This window comes from Rhinolophus sinicus, chromosome 2, assembly GCF_057876585.1.
Source record: "Rhinolophus sinicus isolate RSI-liver-muscle chromosome 2, RSI-T2T, whole genome shotgun sequence".
Taxonomy (NCBI): domain Eukaryota; kingdom Metazoa; phylum Chordata; class Mammalia; order Chiroptera; family Rhinolophidae; genus Rhinolophus; species Rhinolophus sinicus.
In genome coordinates, this window is record NC_142502.1 from 16,016,529 (window position 1) to 16,035,058 (window position 18,530).

Below are 18,530 nucleotides of genomic sequence, written 5' to 3' on the forward strand. Positions count from 1 at the left end.
AAGCATGCCCACCGGGCCTGTTCCACAGCCCTGCCTGACCCTCTGTCCTGTCCGCAAGTCAGTGTGACATGGGCACGAACACATCTCTCGCCAAGTTCTCCATCACCATGGAGGCCACTGCCCTGCTCAAAGCGAGATGGGTTCCCAGGATTACCTTGTGAATTTCTGATTTTTTTTTTTTTTTGAACTAACAAATTGAGCTTTAATGTTGGCAAAGTGGACACATCCCCAGGTCAAGTTTCAAAATCCGGGTTTTCTCACCATGTGCTGGGACACAGAATGCACAGCCGACCATAACAAGTTTCTATGGGAAGATGAAGTCAGAGGTCCAGTTTGTGATTCCAAGATGAATTCGCCCCCAGGGGAGTGGGTGAGGGTGCAGAGCTTCGAGTTGTTACTGGTGGCCCTTTTCGCCTGGGCAGTGGAGGAAGTAACGGCTCAGGAGCAAGGATGGGATCCCAGTAGTCATAGGAGGGAAGACAGGCGAGAGGAGGTGAGGAGGAAAGGGTGGGGGTGCTGAGGAACAGATGGGAAAGCAAAGGCAGCAGGTGGGCAGGGTGGTTCCTTCACATCTGCACTGTCAACACCACTGTACCCCAGCCCTGGGGTGGAACTCAGGGGGAATGGGACAGAATCTCCTTTTCTCTGTGCCTCTGAACCAAATACCACCAAAGCCAGGGATGAGGTATGAAGAGGCATGGGGAGAAGGCCCGTTTTCTTTGCTCTCCTACCTCCCTGCTCATTCCTCTTTATATTTTCTACAACCTTGGCCACCGTTATTTGCTGTTATTCTCTCTCTCTCCCCCCCTCTCTCTCTGACTGACACACACACACACACGTGATCACAGGCAGGTAGTGAGAGCCAGAATGCCAGGGATGGAGGGACAGCCAGGCCTGTGAGAGGAGCACAAAACCGTTCCAGGGTGTGCAGTGCAAAGAAGGGAGTGGGGCAGCAAAGCAAGAGGCAGGAGGATTGCCCCCTTGTTTGAGCATCTGCTCAATTGCAGGAAGGTCTGTTAACTAGGGATTTTGAGTCCAGCCACTCCCTGGGCATTATCAACCATCTCTCCCTAGCCTATGAAGAGCTAGCTAGTGTTGGTTCTTTCATGGGTCCGCCCCAGCTTCCAACACTTGCATTATTACTTTTCCCTCTCTGCCATTCTGCAGGTCCATGCAAATGTATGATTGACTCACGTGTGTTAAACAAAGAAGAAAAGAAAATTGCTGCCTTGGAGCTGACTATCAGATGGAACAGAAAATTCCACAGGGGAGGCTACACACAGGAGAGGAGGTGAGGGGTGAGTCAGTTTGGAAAGGGCTGGATGACCACATGCACTGGTCTATTGTAATCCAGATTTTATGAAGATTATTCTCATTGGATCCTGGGGGTTTTTTGTTGTTGTTGTTTTTAAGATTTTATTGGGGAAGGGGAACAGGACTTTATTGGGGAACAGCATGTACTTTCAGGACTTTTTTCCAAGTCAAGTTGTTATCCTTCAATCTTAGTTGTGGAGGGTGCGGCTCAGCTCCAGTTGCCGCTGCTAGTTGCAGGGGGCACAGCCCACCATACCTTGCGGGACTCGAGGAATCGAACCAGCAACCTTGTGGTTGAGAGGATGTACTCCAACCAACTGAGGCATCAGGGAGCTCAGTGGCAGCTTAGCTCAAGGTGCCGTGTTCAATCTTAGTTGCAGGGGGCGCTGCCCACCATCCCTTGCGGGACTCGAGGAATTGAACTGGCAACCTTGTGGTTGAGAGGATGCATTCCAACCAACTGAGCCATCGGGAGCTCAGCGGCAGCTCAGCTCAAGGTGCCGTGTTCAATCTTAGTTGCAGGGGGCGCTGCCCACCATCCTTTGCGGGACTCGAGGAATTGAACTGACAACCTTGTGGTTGAGAGTCCACTGGCCCATGTGGGAATTGAACCGGCAGCCTTTAGAGTTAGGAGCATGGAACTCTAACCGCCTGAGCCACTGGGCCAGCCCCTGGATCCTGGATTTTTACATTTGGATACCCCTTTCACAACAGCAGCTTATCCCTTAGAACCATACTAAAAATAGTTTTATGTAAGAAATTTGAAAGCATGAAATACATTTTTTATTATCAAATTTATTTTCATGGGGAGCCTTTTCTCCTCCAATTAGAAGTTTGAACCTCTAAACATATTTTACATTTTTATTAGCAGCAGTCATTCTGCAATAATGGCACTTTTTTCCAGAATTATACTTTCAAAACTTTTCTTGCTCGAGAAGCTTTTTATTCGTGCTTATTTTAAAAACTAAGAATGTAATAAGACAGCCTTACTTTTCGAGGATAGGAATTCAAAGATCACCAAAATGCTCAATTATTGTCACGTATTCACTCCATCACTAGTACTTATATTATCTTCTACGTGCTGGGAACTGCTTTAGCCACAGAGATACAGCAGGAAACAATGTATTTATTATATACTGACCACAGAAAGGTGAAAAACACAACACAAAGTATTACAGGATTCTGGAATAAGACTGTGGTGAAGGTTTCACAACCTTGTGTCTATACTAAAACCAGTGAACTGTACCCTTAAGAGTGAATTTTATGGGATGTGAATTTTATCTCAACTAAAAAAATCACTTAAAAAGCCCTATGAAAGTGTTCTCAAGGGAAACAATAGGTGCTATGCACTTTTTTAATATGGTAGGTATTTGATAAATAAAGAACAATTGCTGTGGTATTTAATTAAAACATAGTATCTATTTATAAATACACACACACATATATGTATATAATATATATATGTATATACCTATCCAAGATTGGTTATTACTATAGTTGGCATTATCATAATAACTGTAAGTACCCTTAGAAGTCCAGCCCTGTTAAATTCATCTAAACCTTAGCTGTTTACTTCTGTTGGTCCAGCTTATGGCACAGAATATGCTGAGCGATTATTCAAGTTCTTGTCCCAATTACTCAGAAACTAGCCTTGCACTTGATTTTATGTTGTAGAGCTCTGACCCTACCCCAAGGGGCCTGGCTCTTCCAGACCAGTTCAGCTGGTTCCAACCAACAAGCATCACCACCTTTACCTTTTCTGTTGTCCTAATGCTTAATGTATGTCCAGGTGAATGGATGGTGAGCTAGAATTTGTTGTAAATAAATCTGTGTCACCCACTTAAGAATATGACTCATATAATCTTATCCTTGGCTGTCCTGCTCTATTGCAACATAAGCTTCCTGAAAGAAGGCTTATATTTTCTGTTACTAATAACTTCCCCATGATACCAAGTACGTTACAGAAACACACCAGAAGGCCAGCAAATGTTTTTTTACTTTGCTGATTTTACCAGTTCCTTGCACTCACTTTCAGGAAGAATACTACATGTCATCATTTACCATTTTTAAAATAGTTTTTACATAATATGTACTCTAAAATTACAATATTATAGAAACCCCTAATAATGTATTATTTTGTTAAAGAATCTGAGTTTTCAAGAAAAAGCTACGGGTGAAACAGTAAAATGCTTTATTTTATTTACTTATTTTATTATTTTACTGTATTTACTTTTCATTTTCCTTTGCCTTCTTGAGTGGAATTCTTCTAACGTCTGTTATCCTTTGTCGTCTACAACAATGTAGGGGATATCATTTATAGATCCTTTTCAATTCAGGATTGCCCACAAAATCTACAAAGTTGCTTGCTCCTATTCCAAAGCGACATCGTTGAGCTTTTTAAGTTCCTCTATTTACTTTTTACATTTTCTATCTGTTCATTTGCTAGCATTTCTTACCACTACCAGATGACTACCTCTGGCTACCAGTCAATGCTCTTCTAATTTACTCCTTCTAATCTGCCAGAGAAGTAAGACATCGTGCATGCTTTAATAGAAAGAAGACAGACATGAAGTCGTTAAGGGAGAATGAATAGAAAATGTGAAATTCCAGAAAGCTATTTGAAACCCAATTTTTAAAATTGTTATCCTTGGTAAATGGGTAATTAGAGACTCTGAACTTCTCCCTTAAGGAATTTTGTAGGGTGTTTATTTTTTTTCCCAATCTTTTTATAATGAGTGTACCATTGCAATTGGTATGATAAAAATTATATTATACTATGCTTTATAATACTACACTTTTATATTACACAAACACATAAACTAATCTGTTAATCAGATTTATTGGAGGGCGGAGAGGGGGGCACCTTGAGAAATCTCCTGAGAGTAAAACACAAGATTAGTAGGTGGCCTGGGGGGATTCAGAGATCTGGCATTTGACCTCCTTGTTTCAAATCCCCTGACACTTACCAGCTTTTTGACTTCTAACAGGTCCTATTTTTATGATTATTACTCTTATCAGTATTTAGTATTTCTATGATAAATAACAATAATATTTTTTATAAATATTCACTGAGACCTCGCATGTATGGAGGAACTCCGCCGGTGCTCTACAAACATCATCTTATTTATCCTTTACAACAACCCCACGAAGAAGCCATTGTCATGCCCGTGGGGCAAGGAAACATCCAGGCCAGTGGGCAATGCAGCCAGGCTTCCCCACCTGGTGACATGGCCTCCCTTTGGGAGCATAGTTTTTGCCTCTGCCCAACTGAAATCATAAGATTACTGATGTCCATGTCCCAGGGCCATTAAAAGAACTAAATAAGGTATATGTGGCTGCCTCATAAATGCCAATGTACTTTTAAAATGTTATTATTGTGATTGTTATCAGCAGAGGTATTATTATGGCTTCATCATACGTCACCCTTCCTTTTGGTTATTGGCAGTACTTGAGGTAGTGAGGCAGATAAAGTACTCTGAGTTTTACACATGTTAAGTTATACTCGTGACCAATAACGTGGAGTAGCTTAATTGATATTTACCATAATATCACCAGTAGTTAAAAGATTCATCAAAGATACTGAATAGAAAATGTTTCCTTAACACTCTACTTTAGAAGAAAAAGTTTACTCTCCATGAGTCAAGTGACTCTGAGGAAGAATTCAGATAGAATACCAAAACAGATTCCGAAAGATGAAAGCAATCAAAGGACTAGGAGCAAAACCCACACCCCAGGGAGAAAGGACATACACATACAAACAAAATTACCCTTTGAAATCACAGCTGGAAATCTGTCTTCCTCTTGGCATCTTTGTTAAGAAACCATGTCTCTGCTGTCGCACACGTTAAAAAAATAACATTCACTCCCACAAACACATCCAGATGTTCACGAATATTCATGACGTGCTTCCAATCTGGTTTGGACTTGCCCTTGATTTATTTTTGATTAAGTTCCATGAGCTTCTGCTGGGGCCCACGAGATGGACGGCATTGCTGTGGCACAAATTCCAAACATCTTCATATTCTAAATAATCGGAGAAAGTTTCTCAAACTATCCCTTATCAACAAATGATTTACGCACAAGACTCAGAATAACCAGAAACAAGAAACTGGTATACTCCTGAACCCAAACTCTAACACAACTGCTATAGTTGATAAATTACACCTCCATTTCTAACACAGATTTGACGAGTTGGGAAGGGTGGAGGGGAAGCTAGAACCTGAAGCTCTACAGTGAGTAATACAGAGAAACATTAAAGGAGAGGCAATGGCTGCGCCCTGAGTGTCCTGAGATATATTTTCCAGTCCTTCCAGATACAAATGGTGGAAGAGCCAGAATAAGTATAACCAAACCAAATGCATCGAACAGATTAGCTCAACATTTTACCATCTTGCTCTCTTTAAAATAAAATTCTCAAAACTTCCAAACTGAACAAAAAGGCAGCTCTAAATGAAAACAAAACAAAACACTGCTGAAATGTGGGTAATGATCTGCTAATGAAAGCTAGCCAGAGAAAGCTCCAATCAATATACTCGGTGTTCTGGGGCCCAATTCTTTCTGTCCTGAGTCATTTATTTAGGTGCACAGGGGCTGTGGTGAGAGATTTGTCCAAAACATGGGCCTATATGTATAAGTCAGGAGGCCAATATCAGGTGTGTGTGGCAACATCAGCAAAGCCTTACAGCCTTGCTCCAGGTGACTTCCTGTCTGGACCCGGCATGCATCTATCTGACCCCATTCCAGACACCTAACCCTCGCCATCCCCCAAGCCAAGCCTTGGAGGCAGGTGGACCATTTGGCCTGGGCCACTTCGTCTTCATTCACCAAAGGCTTCAAGTTTAGATTTTTGACATCATCGATACAGCCACAGAAACTCACTCTTAGGGCATGAAAATAAGGAAATATTCATCACACTCCTTTACATTTTGTCCCACGTCGAGACACACACGCCTCTTGTGTTTTACAAATTAACTATAATTAGCACAAATAAATTACACTGTAATCGTCTGCATTAGAAGTGTTAGTAATTGTTACACGTAAACATTTAGATGGTACTACAGTTTGGCAACATGGTTTTAACATGCCAGGGCTCCAAAAACGGCACCTGGCCTGGGCCTCACTCAACTCTGAAAGGTTCTGATTCCAGAAACAGATGCTTCTTCCCCTCCCAAGCCCTGGCCAAGCCCAGATTCTGCCATCAAAGAGGCCCCTTTTATTTTAATTCCTTGGCTGGTGTCCCCAGTCACTGTCAATTTGATTAACATTTAGGAATTCTCTGTTGTATGTAAATGAAAACTACTACAAAGCTCAGGCATTTTCCTCTTTCTGGCAAGCATTTGTATTTTAAGCAGGAAGCTATTTTGGTTTTTAATCCCCCGGGCATATTGTGCTTTATAACTGCAAACAAACAAAAATCAGTCATTTCTAAATGTTCAGGAGCAAAACCAGAAAAAGAGGCTGATGTTGTTGATCCATCAAAAATCTGATGGCGCTCTCTCAACTTGTGGACTATCATATCGCACATAAAACATCTAATCTGTTTCCATCATTGTTCAGAGGTCTACAAAGGTCTCTAAGAGGATAGACGCTCACCTAAATTGATTGTAAGCATAATAAAAACCTTAATTACAAGAGGTATGAGATGCCAAGATCAAACCTGGCAGCCAGGAGACCTGCTTATGTCCATGTTAACACGGTGCAATGTACAAAAAATGCTGACTCAATTGGGACTGGGCATTCGACTACAAACGGGACTTTGTCTGACAGGAGTGAGAGCACAGAACTGTATTACCATCTGGCTTAAGACATAATGCCTCAGTGTATTTTGACATCAAGTGTGTGAATCCCACAGCAGAGTGTAGTTCAGGCTCACCATCTAATGCCCACTGTTTCTGATTGCAATCTGCAAATCAACAGTAGCCCAGAGCTAGCGAATGATGTCGGTTCAGACAAATCAATTCAGACAAAATGAAACAAAACGAAAATACTCTTCAGAGCAACAACTGGGCTTTAGCAATTGAATACTTAAATGCAGGACAATTTACAACGCAGATCACATTCTTACTCTGTGAATAAGGAGAACAAGAATCCAGGGAGTAACGCTTGCCTCCTGAGCAGCTATGCTCCAGGGACATGCCCTCGGAACACCTGTGACCTATGGGGGGTGGGGCTTGCCTTATTTTCTCAAATATTTAGGGAGCTCAAAGGTACAGGAAACCAGTTTTCCACATGCTTTGCTGTCTCTAGCAAATAACAAAAGAGTAGCCAATAAAACTAAACAAACAAACAAACAAGAAAAACCACAGAGACTGGACTATGTCTGCATGCCACAAGTTCACCCTGGCCCAGCAGGTCAACTATTGCAAAACAGCAATTATTTTTGTTCTGTCTTGTGAATGGTGATGAATCAGAGGAACATCCCCTTTTTTTATATCATTAATAATCCAGGGACCTCTGAAAACAACAGCATGTAACTTTTTTCAGCACATGGTTTATTCCTTAGGTTCCAGCCACGGCAAACCTCTCAATGGGCCATAAAAGCCACACTGTCTCTCTCAGTTTATGACCTTTTCACAAACTGTGACCTCTGACTTAAATTATTCTTCACTATGCATACCACCAGCTTCATCTTCTGTATTCTTTACAATGGGGCCTGGGTATCACCTCCTTCAGGAAGCCTTCTTTGAGTTTCCTAAACTAGGTCAGGGGCTGTCTTCTGTATTCCTGCACAGCATTATTCATCATGTTTACCTGTCTAATGCCCCCACTAAATTGTGACCTCTCTGTGGATGGGGAACACATTTTTATCTGTGTGTTTTGGAAGGGCAAAATCTCAGATACAGGCCTCACACTCATTAAATATTTTGAAATAATTACATACATAAACGAATTCAACAAATACTTACTGAGCACCTATTATGTGCCGTGTATTGTTTGTTCTCTATGCTGAAATACAGACCTGACCACAACAGACAGACAAAAATCCCTGCCCTTAAAGCTGGATTTACTGAGAAGGGATCTGAGGAGACATTGCGAGGCGATCATTATGTTCTAAATCATGCTATGTCCACTTGACACAACTATACAGCTAGGATTCGTGCATTTCAATACATAAATTTACTTCACAAAAGAAGTTTTAAAAAATATCAATAACCAAGCAGCGGTGACGAGTAAAGATGAAATGAGAATGGCAGAATGTTCACCACTGCTGAAACCAGGTAAGAGGCACAGGGACTTTGTTACCTTGTTTATACATGTTTGAAATGTCCCCAAAAAAAACCTGAAAAAAAAAAAAAAACCTGCACTCCTGTGAAAAAATAGTAATGATGTACAAAAAAACAGACACTCTTCTATGTTACTACAGGAACTCTGAACTAGGAATAGAAGGGGAGGAAAAGAAATGAACAGTTATAGGTCAGTTACGATGATGTACCAGGTACTTTATAGTAGTTTCCTCATTTAATCCTCATAATAACTTTATGAGACATTTTTACCTCCATTTATAGATGGGGAAACTGAGGCTTAGAAAGATTATAGAACTTGCCAGCAAAGTGAAACAGCCAGGATTTGAACCCAAGTCTGTCCGACACCCGCAGCCTCTTTCCACCAGTGTTTCTCACACCCTTTTGCCACTGAAACAAGCCCAGAAGCCAGGACGCCAACTTGGGCCTAGGGTGGGAGTGCTACAGTTCAAGGAATCCCCCAAAATCACAAGACACGACTCTTACTGCCTCTTCATTCAGGATTATATCTGGAAAGATCAAATTGACGAAAATTGCAAGGAACAATAATTATACTCCAGAATTATTCCTACACCATTGGTAATGACTCTGGTATCACATTTTTCTGTGATAATATCAATATTTTCATTTATATTCCCGGTCCTTAAAGATTTGGATGGGTCTCCACCTGGGCTCCTGTTTCTTCATGCCAACACAGGTGTGATAATGATTTGGGACAGAATCCAGGCCGGGCTTCGGCTGATGTAGTCAGCAGAATCCCACTGTAAATGGGGACTTCTACATCAGGGCTGTACCACACCAACAACCACACAAACTTGTTTCCTGCCAATGCACAAGCGGATTCAATCTCAAAGATGCTGAGGAAGCTGATATGGCCGATAATAAGAGGCCACCTTGCGTGTGTCCCTTTCCTGGCCACGGTGTCACTTGGACAGATGTCAAACTTAGCATCACTAGAGATGGGGCCATTATGGACTTGAAAAGCTGCTGTCATTTCCAAATGCAGCTTCTCACAGCCAAAAACACACACGGTACTCAGGCATGTGCCAAATGTGTGGAAATATGGGCAACTTCCCTGCTGTCCACAAGCACTAATGATCAAATCCCCAGCAGAGGCCCCGGCTGCGGTCCAAACACGCTGTTCCTTTAGGGCCCATTTGGTACTAAATAAAAACTCTCACCGTAGTTATCAATTGAAATCATAATCCCTGTTTATACTGTTGAATTTTCATCCATCTGTACTCTCTGTTGCCTTCATCTAAACTAGTTGACTGGCCCCCAAAACACTTTATCAAGCCAGTGCTTTATTCCAGTCAGGAGCTGGGTGATTAGGTCCTGGAAAAGTAGCTCGACATCCAGTCCAGGAAGTTAATTACTAACATAATGATCAAAACCTTTTATTTTTCAGGGTTAAGTCAAGCATCTCGGTGGGCAGGGTATCTTTTTGGTTTGTTTGTTCTGCATTTGATATGTCATTAGCTCTTAAGGACAAAGCATCTCTGCGCTTTTAAAAGCCAAAACGCAAACATCTGAATATGTATTCTGTCTATAGAATGTTCTCTCGATCCCCAAAATTCACCCACAAGATTTAAAAGTGAAACAAACTCATCAAACTGATTTAACCCATCAGCCCAAACGCCCTATAACTCAAGGTTGTCTCTAAACTTTTTCTACAGCAAATACAAGAAATTCAATGTTACATTTTTGTCACTATAAAATGTTTTTGGCTCCTAATATGTTATTATTTCCTCTTAGTGCTTTGACAGATTATTTTTTTCTCCAAGCCATCTCACATTCAGCTTTGACGGGGCTGCTTACTAGCATAGAAAGAATGAATTACGCTGCAGGTCCTTAGACCCGAAGCTGCTCCAACAGTAGAGCAGAGAAGTTTGTCAGCTTGTCTGAAGGCAGAACTCAAAGTCTAGAAATACAGGTGAAATCTGATGCACTAAAAGGGAGTGTTATGGACTGAAAGTTACAGCTTTTCAAGAAAATGAGTTCCCATTAGGATTCAATCTGTGATGAGCTTACAACCTCCAGAGGGAATTTTCTGTAAGTCGACAGTGTTACATGCATCGTCTGAATGATGACCTTAAAACATGTCTAACACGGACAACTAGAGTCCTGAGCCATGCAAATGACATGTGAAACACATGGCAATCTACTCTGGCCTTCACCAGTTGGAGACCTCCCGTTTCCCAGGGCAACGTGCCTGGAATCTCAAAGAGAACTTGAATGTGTCAATTGGGGATCTTACTTTTCTTACTAACTACAGTTTAAAGGATGAAGAGTGTTTCCAGCCTTGCTCGAATTAGCTCTCATCAATTTTACCCACCACCACATTTTAGCACCTTTGATGAGAACTAATTAAGCTCATGTGGTGTGTTTTTCTCCCCAGACTGCCTTTTGCAGCTCTGGAACAGAGCACACCAAATTAAGCCCATCTGTCTAAATGGGAAGAAGTTATTTATCCCACTGCCTGACAGGCTTCCCATCCCACCTAGAAGCTGACTTCTGAGGTTCCCAAACACCAGGGGATGATTATGGCAACCCCAAATCTTAACCGGCTAGAAGTCTGGGGACAGCAGTTGAGCGTGGCATCAGGATCATCTACTGATTCATAGCAATCATTTCCTTGAATGGTGCAATGTCCTAGGAGGCCACAAAGTGTGTTACCAGACTATCCTTCAAGGTCAAACTTGTTACATTCAACAACTCAGTGCAATATTTAAGTTGTACTGTGGTAATCTTGCCAAAAGGAAAGCTTTTCATTAACTATGCCCCAACAGGACAGACTAATTTTAACAGAGTAGAGGGGTCTTTTGCTACATAAGGTAGCACTTTCTTTAAAGGAAGGAAATAACCCTACCATTCATACAAGCCAGGGAACAAAGTTATCGGAAAGAAGTGCTTGGCGATGAAGATGCCCATGTGTCTGCCTGGGCCATGGTATCAGGATCTCATCTGCCCCCACTGATGCTTCTCAGCTTCAATTGACTCTATTATACTAACTCCCACCCCTGCCAACTGCTACCTCAGTGAGCAAAAAGAAACAAAATCGATAATTATTTGACAGTCGTGAATTAAAGTGCCTAAGAAGGCCAGCATATTACTTAGGACAAAATGGATCGTGTCCACTTACAGAATATTCAGCAGTGGCACCTAAACCACCTGTTGGGTCCCTTATATAATAAAATAGGTCCTTTGTAACATAAGAGGAATTCCTAATAAAAGAATTATCTGTTCCTAGTTATTGGGGGTTTTCTTTCATTCCTATCCTAGGTAGATTTATGGAAAGTTTTCTCTTAAAAAAGGATTAAATTCCATCAGCATTTTTCACACTCTTCTTTTTCTTTTAAAAAGATCCACATTTCAAAGATCTGTTTTAGAATAGATCCATGGAGTCCCCTGATATATAAAAAAAAGTTCAAAAAGAAGGTGAACTGGACAAGGAGGCGTGGGGGTTTAGCCTTTTTTTGTGCCTCCCATTCCTGACGTGGTCTTGAGGTCACCACAGTGAAACAAAACAATTTGAAAAGCGCTGAACCAAAGTGAATACAAGTATAACATATGTAGCAAATTTCAATTAATAAATGCAGAAGTTTCAGTAAGATACTTTATAACAAATGCACAACCGGGAAGTACTAGTACATGTATCAATTATCTCAAGAGCACCTAAGCTATTTATTTACTATCTATCACATGCAAGTTCAAATGCTCCAGCAATCATACACATGAAAATCTTTACCAAACAGTCAAATGGATTCCGATACACCTGAGTGAGAGAAGAGAATACAGCCATGAAAAACGGTGATTACAAAGAGGTCTTAATAACATGAGAAAACAATAATAAAATGTTAAGTAAAAAAGCAAGGATTATATTGCTGATATAAAAATGCCCAGAAAAACACTGAAGAGAGAGATCTGCTAAAACACCAATGTGGTTATTGCTATTGTTTATCTGCTAAAACACCAATGTGGTTATTGGTTTCTTGCTTCTTTAAATCTCACTTTGTTTCCGGAAGGAGAAGAGAGGGAAGGAGAAAAGAACAAGCCTAGACATCCTTTGGGCTTAAAAGTCAATAAAATGTAGTACTGTATACACTGGCCAACAGTAAAGACATCCTTTTACCTTAAATTAAAAGAAAAAAAAAATCCAGTCTTTTAATGAATATAAAGATTTGATGATACTGCCCCAGCCAATACTAATTCATATGTCTGACATCTGCAAAACTGGGTTAATCCTTTAGGGATCTGAATTTTTTACCCCAAACTGGTGCAGCAGCCAGCTAACTGATGCTCCACGTACAGCTGGGACCGTCAGAAGGCCCAAGGAGGGGAGCTGGAGCAGGAAGGAGCTCAGGCAGGAGCAGCTGCTGGGCAGGACACAGCCCCAGTGCCACCCACTCACCACATCCAGGTCCTGCGAAACCCGCCGTTTCCGCAGCTCCTCCATCCTCTCGCACACATCAGAGAAGCAGGTATTGTAATAGTCTGCATACTGCTGTGCCAGGTCATCAATGTTGCCCAGGGAGCCGTCCTGAGGGCGAGGAGGGTGGGAGAAGAACAGAGGCGGTCAGTCACCTGCAAAAGCCCCATGTCATCCGGTCTCCCTCTCCACAGCATTTATAGGAGTAACAGCCCGTAGTTACGAAGCGGGGCACATGTGACATCTCCTAATCCTCGGGACAGTCCTTGGACACAGGACTCCTCTCCTCACTGTACAGACATACAGTAGCTCAATGAAGTTACCCAACAGCCCCAGGATGGCAGGGCTGACGAGCCGAGAAACCAGGCCTCCAGCCTGCGATCGTGTGGTACCAAAGCCACAGTTTAAACTCACACCTCTGCCTGCCTGGCACGTCTAAGAAACCCCCAAGAAGTGCCGTCAGCAGAGGTACTGTGTCAATACGAGACTCCCTAGAGCCCAATTGGGCCTGTGGCGGCCTCAGAACCTCCTGGGAAGCTTTTGAGAAATCCAGATGCCAGGACACCACTCCCAGAAATTCTGGTTGGAACCCGAGAATTCAGGAACCAATGGGGAATGCCTGCACCTGGGACACACCTGAACCATACCTTCCTAGGAGACCCTCCAAAAAGTGGTGACATTCCAAGTACAGATGCAAGAATGCAGATTACAAATTCACCCACATAAATAAGGAATCACATCTGTCTCCACAGGGAAGTGCCTGGAAGCTGCTTTGGAGCCCACCTGCCTCGGTTCACATCTAGCTCACTGCCTCTTCTGGGTCAGTGACTTGCGACATGTTTCCTAACCTCTGGCAACGCTGGAATCGGAACAGTACCAATCTCACAGGGAGGAGTCATGAAGAGACATGGAACACTTAGAACCTAACCCCTCATCCTCCACCTGGCACATCGTAAGCGCTCAAAACTTATTTAGCTAATGATATTCACTGCAAGATAACGTTTGAAACCATAGTCTTCCTTTAGGGGATCTGAGTCCTAAATACATGTTCGAACACATACATATGGGACGGCAGAAATGCTGCGTACATTTGTCAGTTGTGCCATTTCTTCTAGCCATCCATTCAATCATTCATTCAGAAAATCACCTCCCCTGCCCCTTTTCACCTCCCACCATATCCTTTGGTATGAAAAAATGACCCTACCAATTCGACCAAGGAAAAGACAACGTTTAGACAATCTGAAAGGTGCACACACATTTTCTATTTTGCAGACTGCGGGCCGGCCTCCTCGTATAATTCATGTTAGCACATCACACACAGCAACACATGTCTAATACTGAAAAGCACACGTAGATGCAATTGAGGCGTGGGAATTAAGAGTTCTCCAAAAGCCTTTCCGCTAAAGCCCTGAAGGCCCTGGTCAGGAGGTATGGGTCAAGGCAAGAAGTCCCCTCTAACCGACTTCTTCATTTGCTGATTTTACAGAACTGAAATCAGTGAAGAAACAGAAACTGAAAGAAATGTTTTTTTAAAAAAGAGAGTCTTCCTTCCCACCATTAAGATGTTCTATGTTTGCAGCAATTGCCTCTAAGTCCCCAGTACAGAGCTAGGACGAGAAGGCCTCTTGTAAGGCCAGGAAGATGTTTAAACCTTTGAATAGGTCTGAGTAAAAGTCCCTCCCTGAGACAATAGGCTGGGTGGACAGTCTGGCAAAGGTGGCAGCCTCCCCTGCTCTTCAAAATGTTTACTGCCAAGTTTCCAGCTAGGAAATAGCATCAGCCACGATGGAAATCGGCTGCGGCGCCTCTGAGGAAACGCACAGAGGCGATCAGCCTACCAGCCTGTGCTTTCCTGTATTCAGTAAAGGAACTGCCTGAAAAGAGAATCACTCTTGGGAAAGAGGGAGCCAAGCCAGAATATCTTAAGGTGAGGCTCCTGACGTATAGATAAATCATGGTAATTCAAATGATCCTATGGTTTGCCCTGACTCGTCTCAACTCGACAGCATGGCGACAGCATGAGCCGCCCCCCCCCCCCCCCCGTCCCCAGGCAACAACACAAAAATCCACGAACTCCAAAGTAGTTTTCCAATCTCCTTCCCCACTTTGCCTAACCTACCATTGACCCAGCCACCAAAGTGACCCTACTAAACAGAGATCTGATCGGGTCTCTCTCCCCTGAGAATTATCCATTCCTCTCCCATCACCTATCCTACAAAATAAACCCCAAGCTCACCAGCCTGGCTTTCAGAGCCCTTCACCTCCACTCCCCAATCCCAGCCAGGTGGAGAAAAATGCTGAGGTCTGCAGACTGGCAGGACCAGGGGAGCCAGCCAGCCACAAACAACCCCTCCCGTGGCGGCTTTCCCCGCAAAGCAGGCCCTCTCCTACCCCACTCACCTAAGTCCCAATACCAGGAGAAAGTACTGGAAGAATCTTTAGGAAAGAGGCAGGGAGGGCAGAAGGGCTGTTCCCATCCAGCCATCAGCTACTGACAGCCAGGACTCGGAGAGCAAACTGCCTGCTGAGACAAGGGCTCAAGCCCACAGTGGCCTCGGCCAGTGGGGAAGCATCTGACAGCTCCATCTACATCAGGGCTCTGCCTTCTATTAACCTGTGATGTTTGCTTACTTCAAAGAAACAAAGCCTCCACCACCCCAAAGCTCTCCAAGAAGCTCACGTTTTCTTAGCTCACGCCCCCAGCATGTACTGGGAAAGACCAAGAAAGTGCAGGGCACAGGACTTGTAACAACTAGATCTGACAACCCATTTTTATGAATAATCGTCCTAATCCTGCTACTCCCAGAATTGGGACCCCTGGAAGATCCTGGACTCTCTAGAGTTGTCTGAGTCTCTCAAAAATATGATGTTATCTATCCTCATCCAGAAACTTCTCGGCCTTCATCCATCCAGGAAATGAAACATACCTGCCACCTTTGACCAAATACAAAATCCACATCTTCTAATACCTGAGTGGACTTGTGAAAGGTGTTTTACAACACCTTTCTTTCCTATGGCTTGCAGTTCTTAATTAAAATTAACCCCTCTCTGTGTCTCTCCCTGTCTATCCCCTCTCCTCCCACCCCCACCCCCCTTACAGAGCCCTCAGAGTTGCGCTGTCCAAACCAAGGTCCTCCAATCTTGAATTCTGGCTTCTCTCAAAAATAAGCAGCCTTCATTCATGTTTATGCTGTATGACTTGTTGCAACCAACCATTTTCGTGGAGTACATCAAGGCCTCTCCAAGAGACTTTTAAAAACAATTATTTATATAACTTTGTCCCACTTTTTTCCGTTTTTCTCTCCTCTCTCAGATCTTAGGCAACACCCTCAAAGCCAATTGTTCACCTCAGTTCTCAAGTTTCTAAGCTGTCGACCAAACATTTTTCCTTCTAGTGAAAAAGTTTAATGCCCTACCCCTCACTCCCAATCACTCAAAACTCTCTCGTAATTTGGGGGGCCTCAAAAATATATCTGTTGCTCATAAGAAAGAAGCAGCTGTTTAACTCAACTCCGGCCAAAGACGGCAGACATCTCACCCCCGCCTTAGGCTGCAAAATCCCCTCCTCATTCGTGCTCAGTGTGATCCGTTAGCACAGGGTGGCACAGCTGCCTCTCTGAGTTCCCAAATCTCTTTGCAGACGTGCACTAAGTCCCCACAATTAGCACTTTTCATCCGTCTTGATGATTTAAGTGCCAGGAAAGGCAAAATAATTTTGAAAAGTATGTTTTTAAAAAGTAGGTCTTGTCTGCCATCCCCAGAAAGGAACCCCTTCCGTCCCAATCAAATACGGCCAAGGAACCAACCACACGATGACTTTCTGCTCATCCACTCAGAGTCCACGCTCTCTCAGGACTATCTGAAAAGCTCTGCATCATTCCTAGCCAACGTGTTCTTACTTGAGATGGTACAGACCTATTCAGTGAAAATATTTACTTCTTCTAAAAATATCTGCAACACTAGTCTGTAGGGAATCTAAGGAACACAGCTGTATTTCAGGCCACCACCCCTAGTACCCATCTTCCCTTTTGGATTGGGAAGTTCACGTCTGACTCAACACCCTGCAATGCTAATGTCTAGAGGCATTGAGGTTCCAAAATAAACTTCCAACCGTAGTAACTTTAAACTATGTCTACATTTATTATAATAAATATAATTATGAAAACACTGAAACGGACTCCTTTTTAACCTTTTTTCTTTTCTTTTATGGTGTTTAAAGTTTCTGCTCTAGAGTTTATTACTTGCCTAATCTGTTTCACTTCTTATTTTTCCCCTTTGGCTCTTATACATCACGCTGAAGCAGGATTAGTTTAAGTTTAGGAACAGGGGAAAATTTATTTCCTCAGAAGAACTTTTTTAAAGTCGATTGTGAAATTTTGTGTCACATTATCTTTTTAAAAGAATTTTCCCATTCCGGTCTTTAAAAAGAGAAAGAGAAAAGAGAGAGAGATACATGAAAATTCAAGTTCTCTTCCCTTTTCTTATTCCAGAATCAGGTCACAGCCTCTTTCCATATAAACATCCAGTTCACCTGGTGCAGACTCCAATTAAATCTATGGTCCCACTAACTACCAGTGTCATTTCAATGGAAGACAAACTTGTGCAAGCTTCCCACGCAGCCAGAGCACACATTTATATACCAAATAGCCATCTTTTATACACCAACGTAAAAACAAAGATAAGGGGCATTGTACTAAACAATTCAAACTGGGGAGACGGCTGTTAAGAGTCAAGAAGAAAAGAAACAGAGCACTATTCTCGCAACAATTGATTTAACAGTGTTTCTGATATTTATCCCAGTGTACTTCTGTCTCTGGAAAATGTGAAAACGAAAAGTACTATGAAAACAGAGGCATTTGTAGCATTACTTTTGTTATTTTCATCTCTTCTTTCCCCAGATGGCATTTATGGTTTAGAATATCCTGACGGGCTTAAGAGGGAAAAAAGAAAAAAACTTCTCTGAAAACACCAGGAGATACATTGTAATCTGTACTGCTATATGCAGAATACATGCAAATGAATCCAAATAAACTTGTGGTCCCGCTATTTTAAATCCGTATAAAGACACAGCCCCAAGGGAAAAGTCAATGTTATTGCTCTGAATGTCCAAAGTTGAGAGGAAGAAAAGAGACTAGACTCTGGGCTCATTTGTTTAGTGTGTCTCTACCTTTTCTGTCCATAGTAAGTACATAGACGATGTCTTTGATGCAATATAAATTATATGTTATATTTACATTGCTCACTGTTGCTTTGGAGAGGGATAGAGATATATAAACATTGAAGCCTCTACATAAATCCACTAAAAGAAATCACTATAAGACAACGAAGCCTAACTGATTTCTTGAACGACTTCACAATGTGTTTTCATTCTTAATTAGCTTGTTTAAAGATTTTGAGGTGATAAACATTTTCAGCAACCTTTCAGGTGAAATTGCTACTGCCATAAAAAGGCTAATTTTGGTTTCCTTGTTCATCTTCACTGAATCTGTGAGATGTCACTGTTTGCACAGCTCTAGCATCCCATCCTGCCATATCATTCTGGAGAA

At 42.4% G+C, this 18,530-nt stretch overlaps 1 protein-coding gene across 8 annotated transcripts in view; it reads right to left on the minus strand.

The window, feature by feature from the left end:
- Positions 1–18,530, minus strand: part of SASH1 (SAM and SH3 domain containing 1) — a 233,739-nt gene that overhangs the window by 118,977 nt on the left and 96,232 nt on the right. For 6 of the 8 annotated variants that reach the window (XM_074333692.2, XM_019746922.3, XM_019746921.3 and 3 more), the window contains exon 2: positions 12,967–13,095. In XM_074333692.2, coding sequence (XP_074189793.2) covers positions 12,967–13,073 — 107 coding nt within the window. In that variant the 5' untranslated portion in view covers positions 13,074–13,095. Of the gene's footprint in view, positions 1–12,966; positions 13,096–15,384; positions 15,408–18,530 lie in introns of those variants that run through there. The other 2 variants (XM_074333690.2, XM_074333693.2) reach the window with 2 other exon arrangements.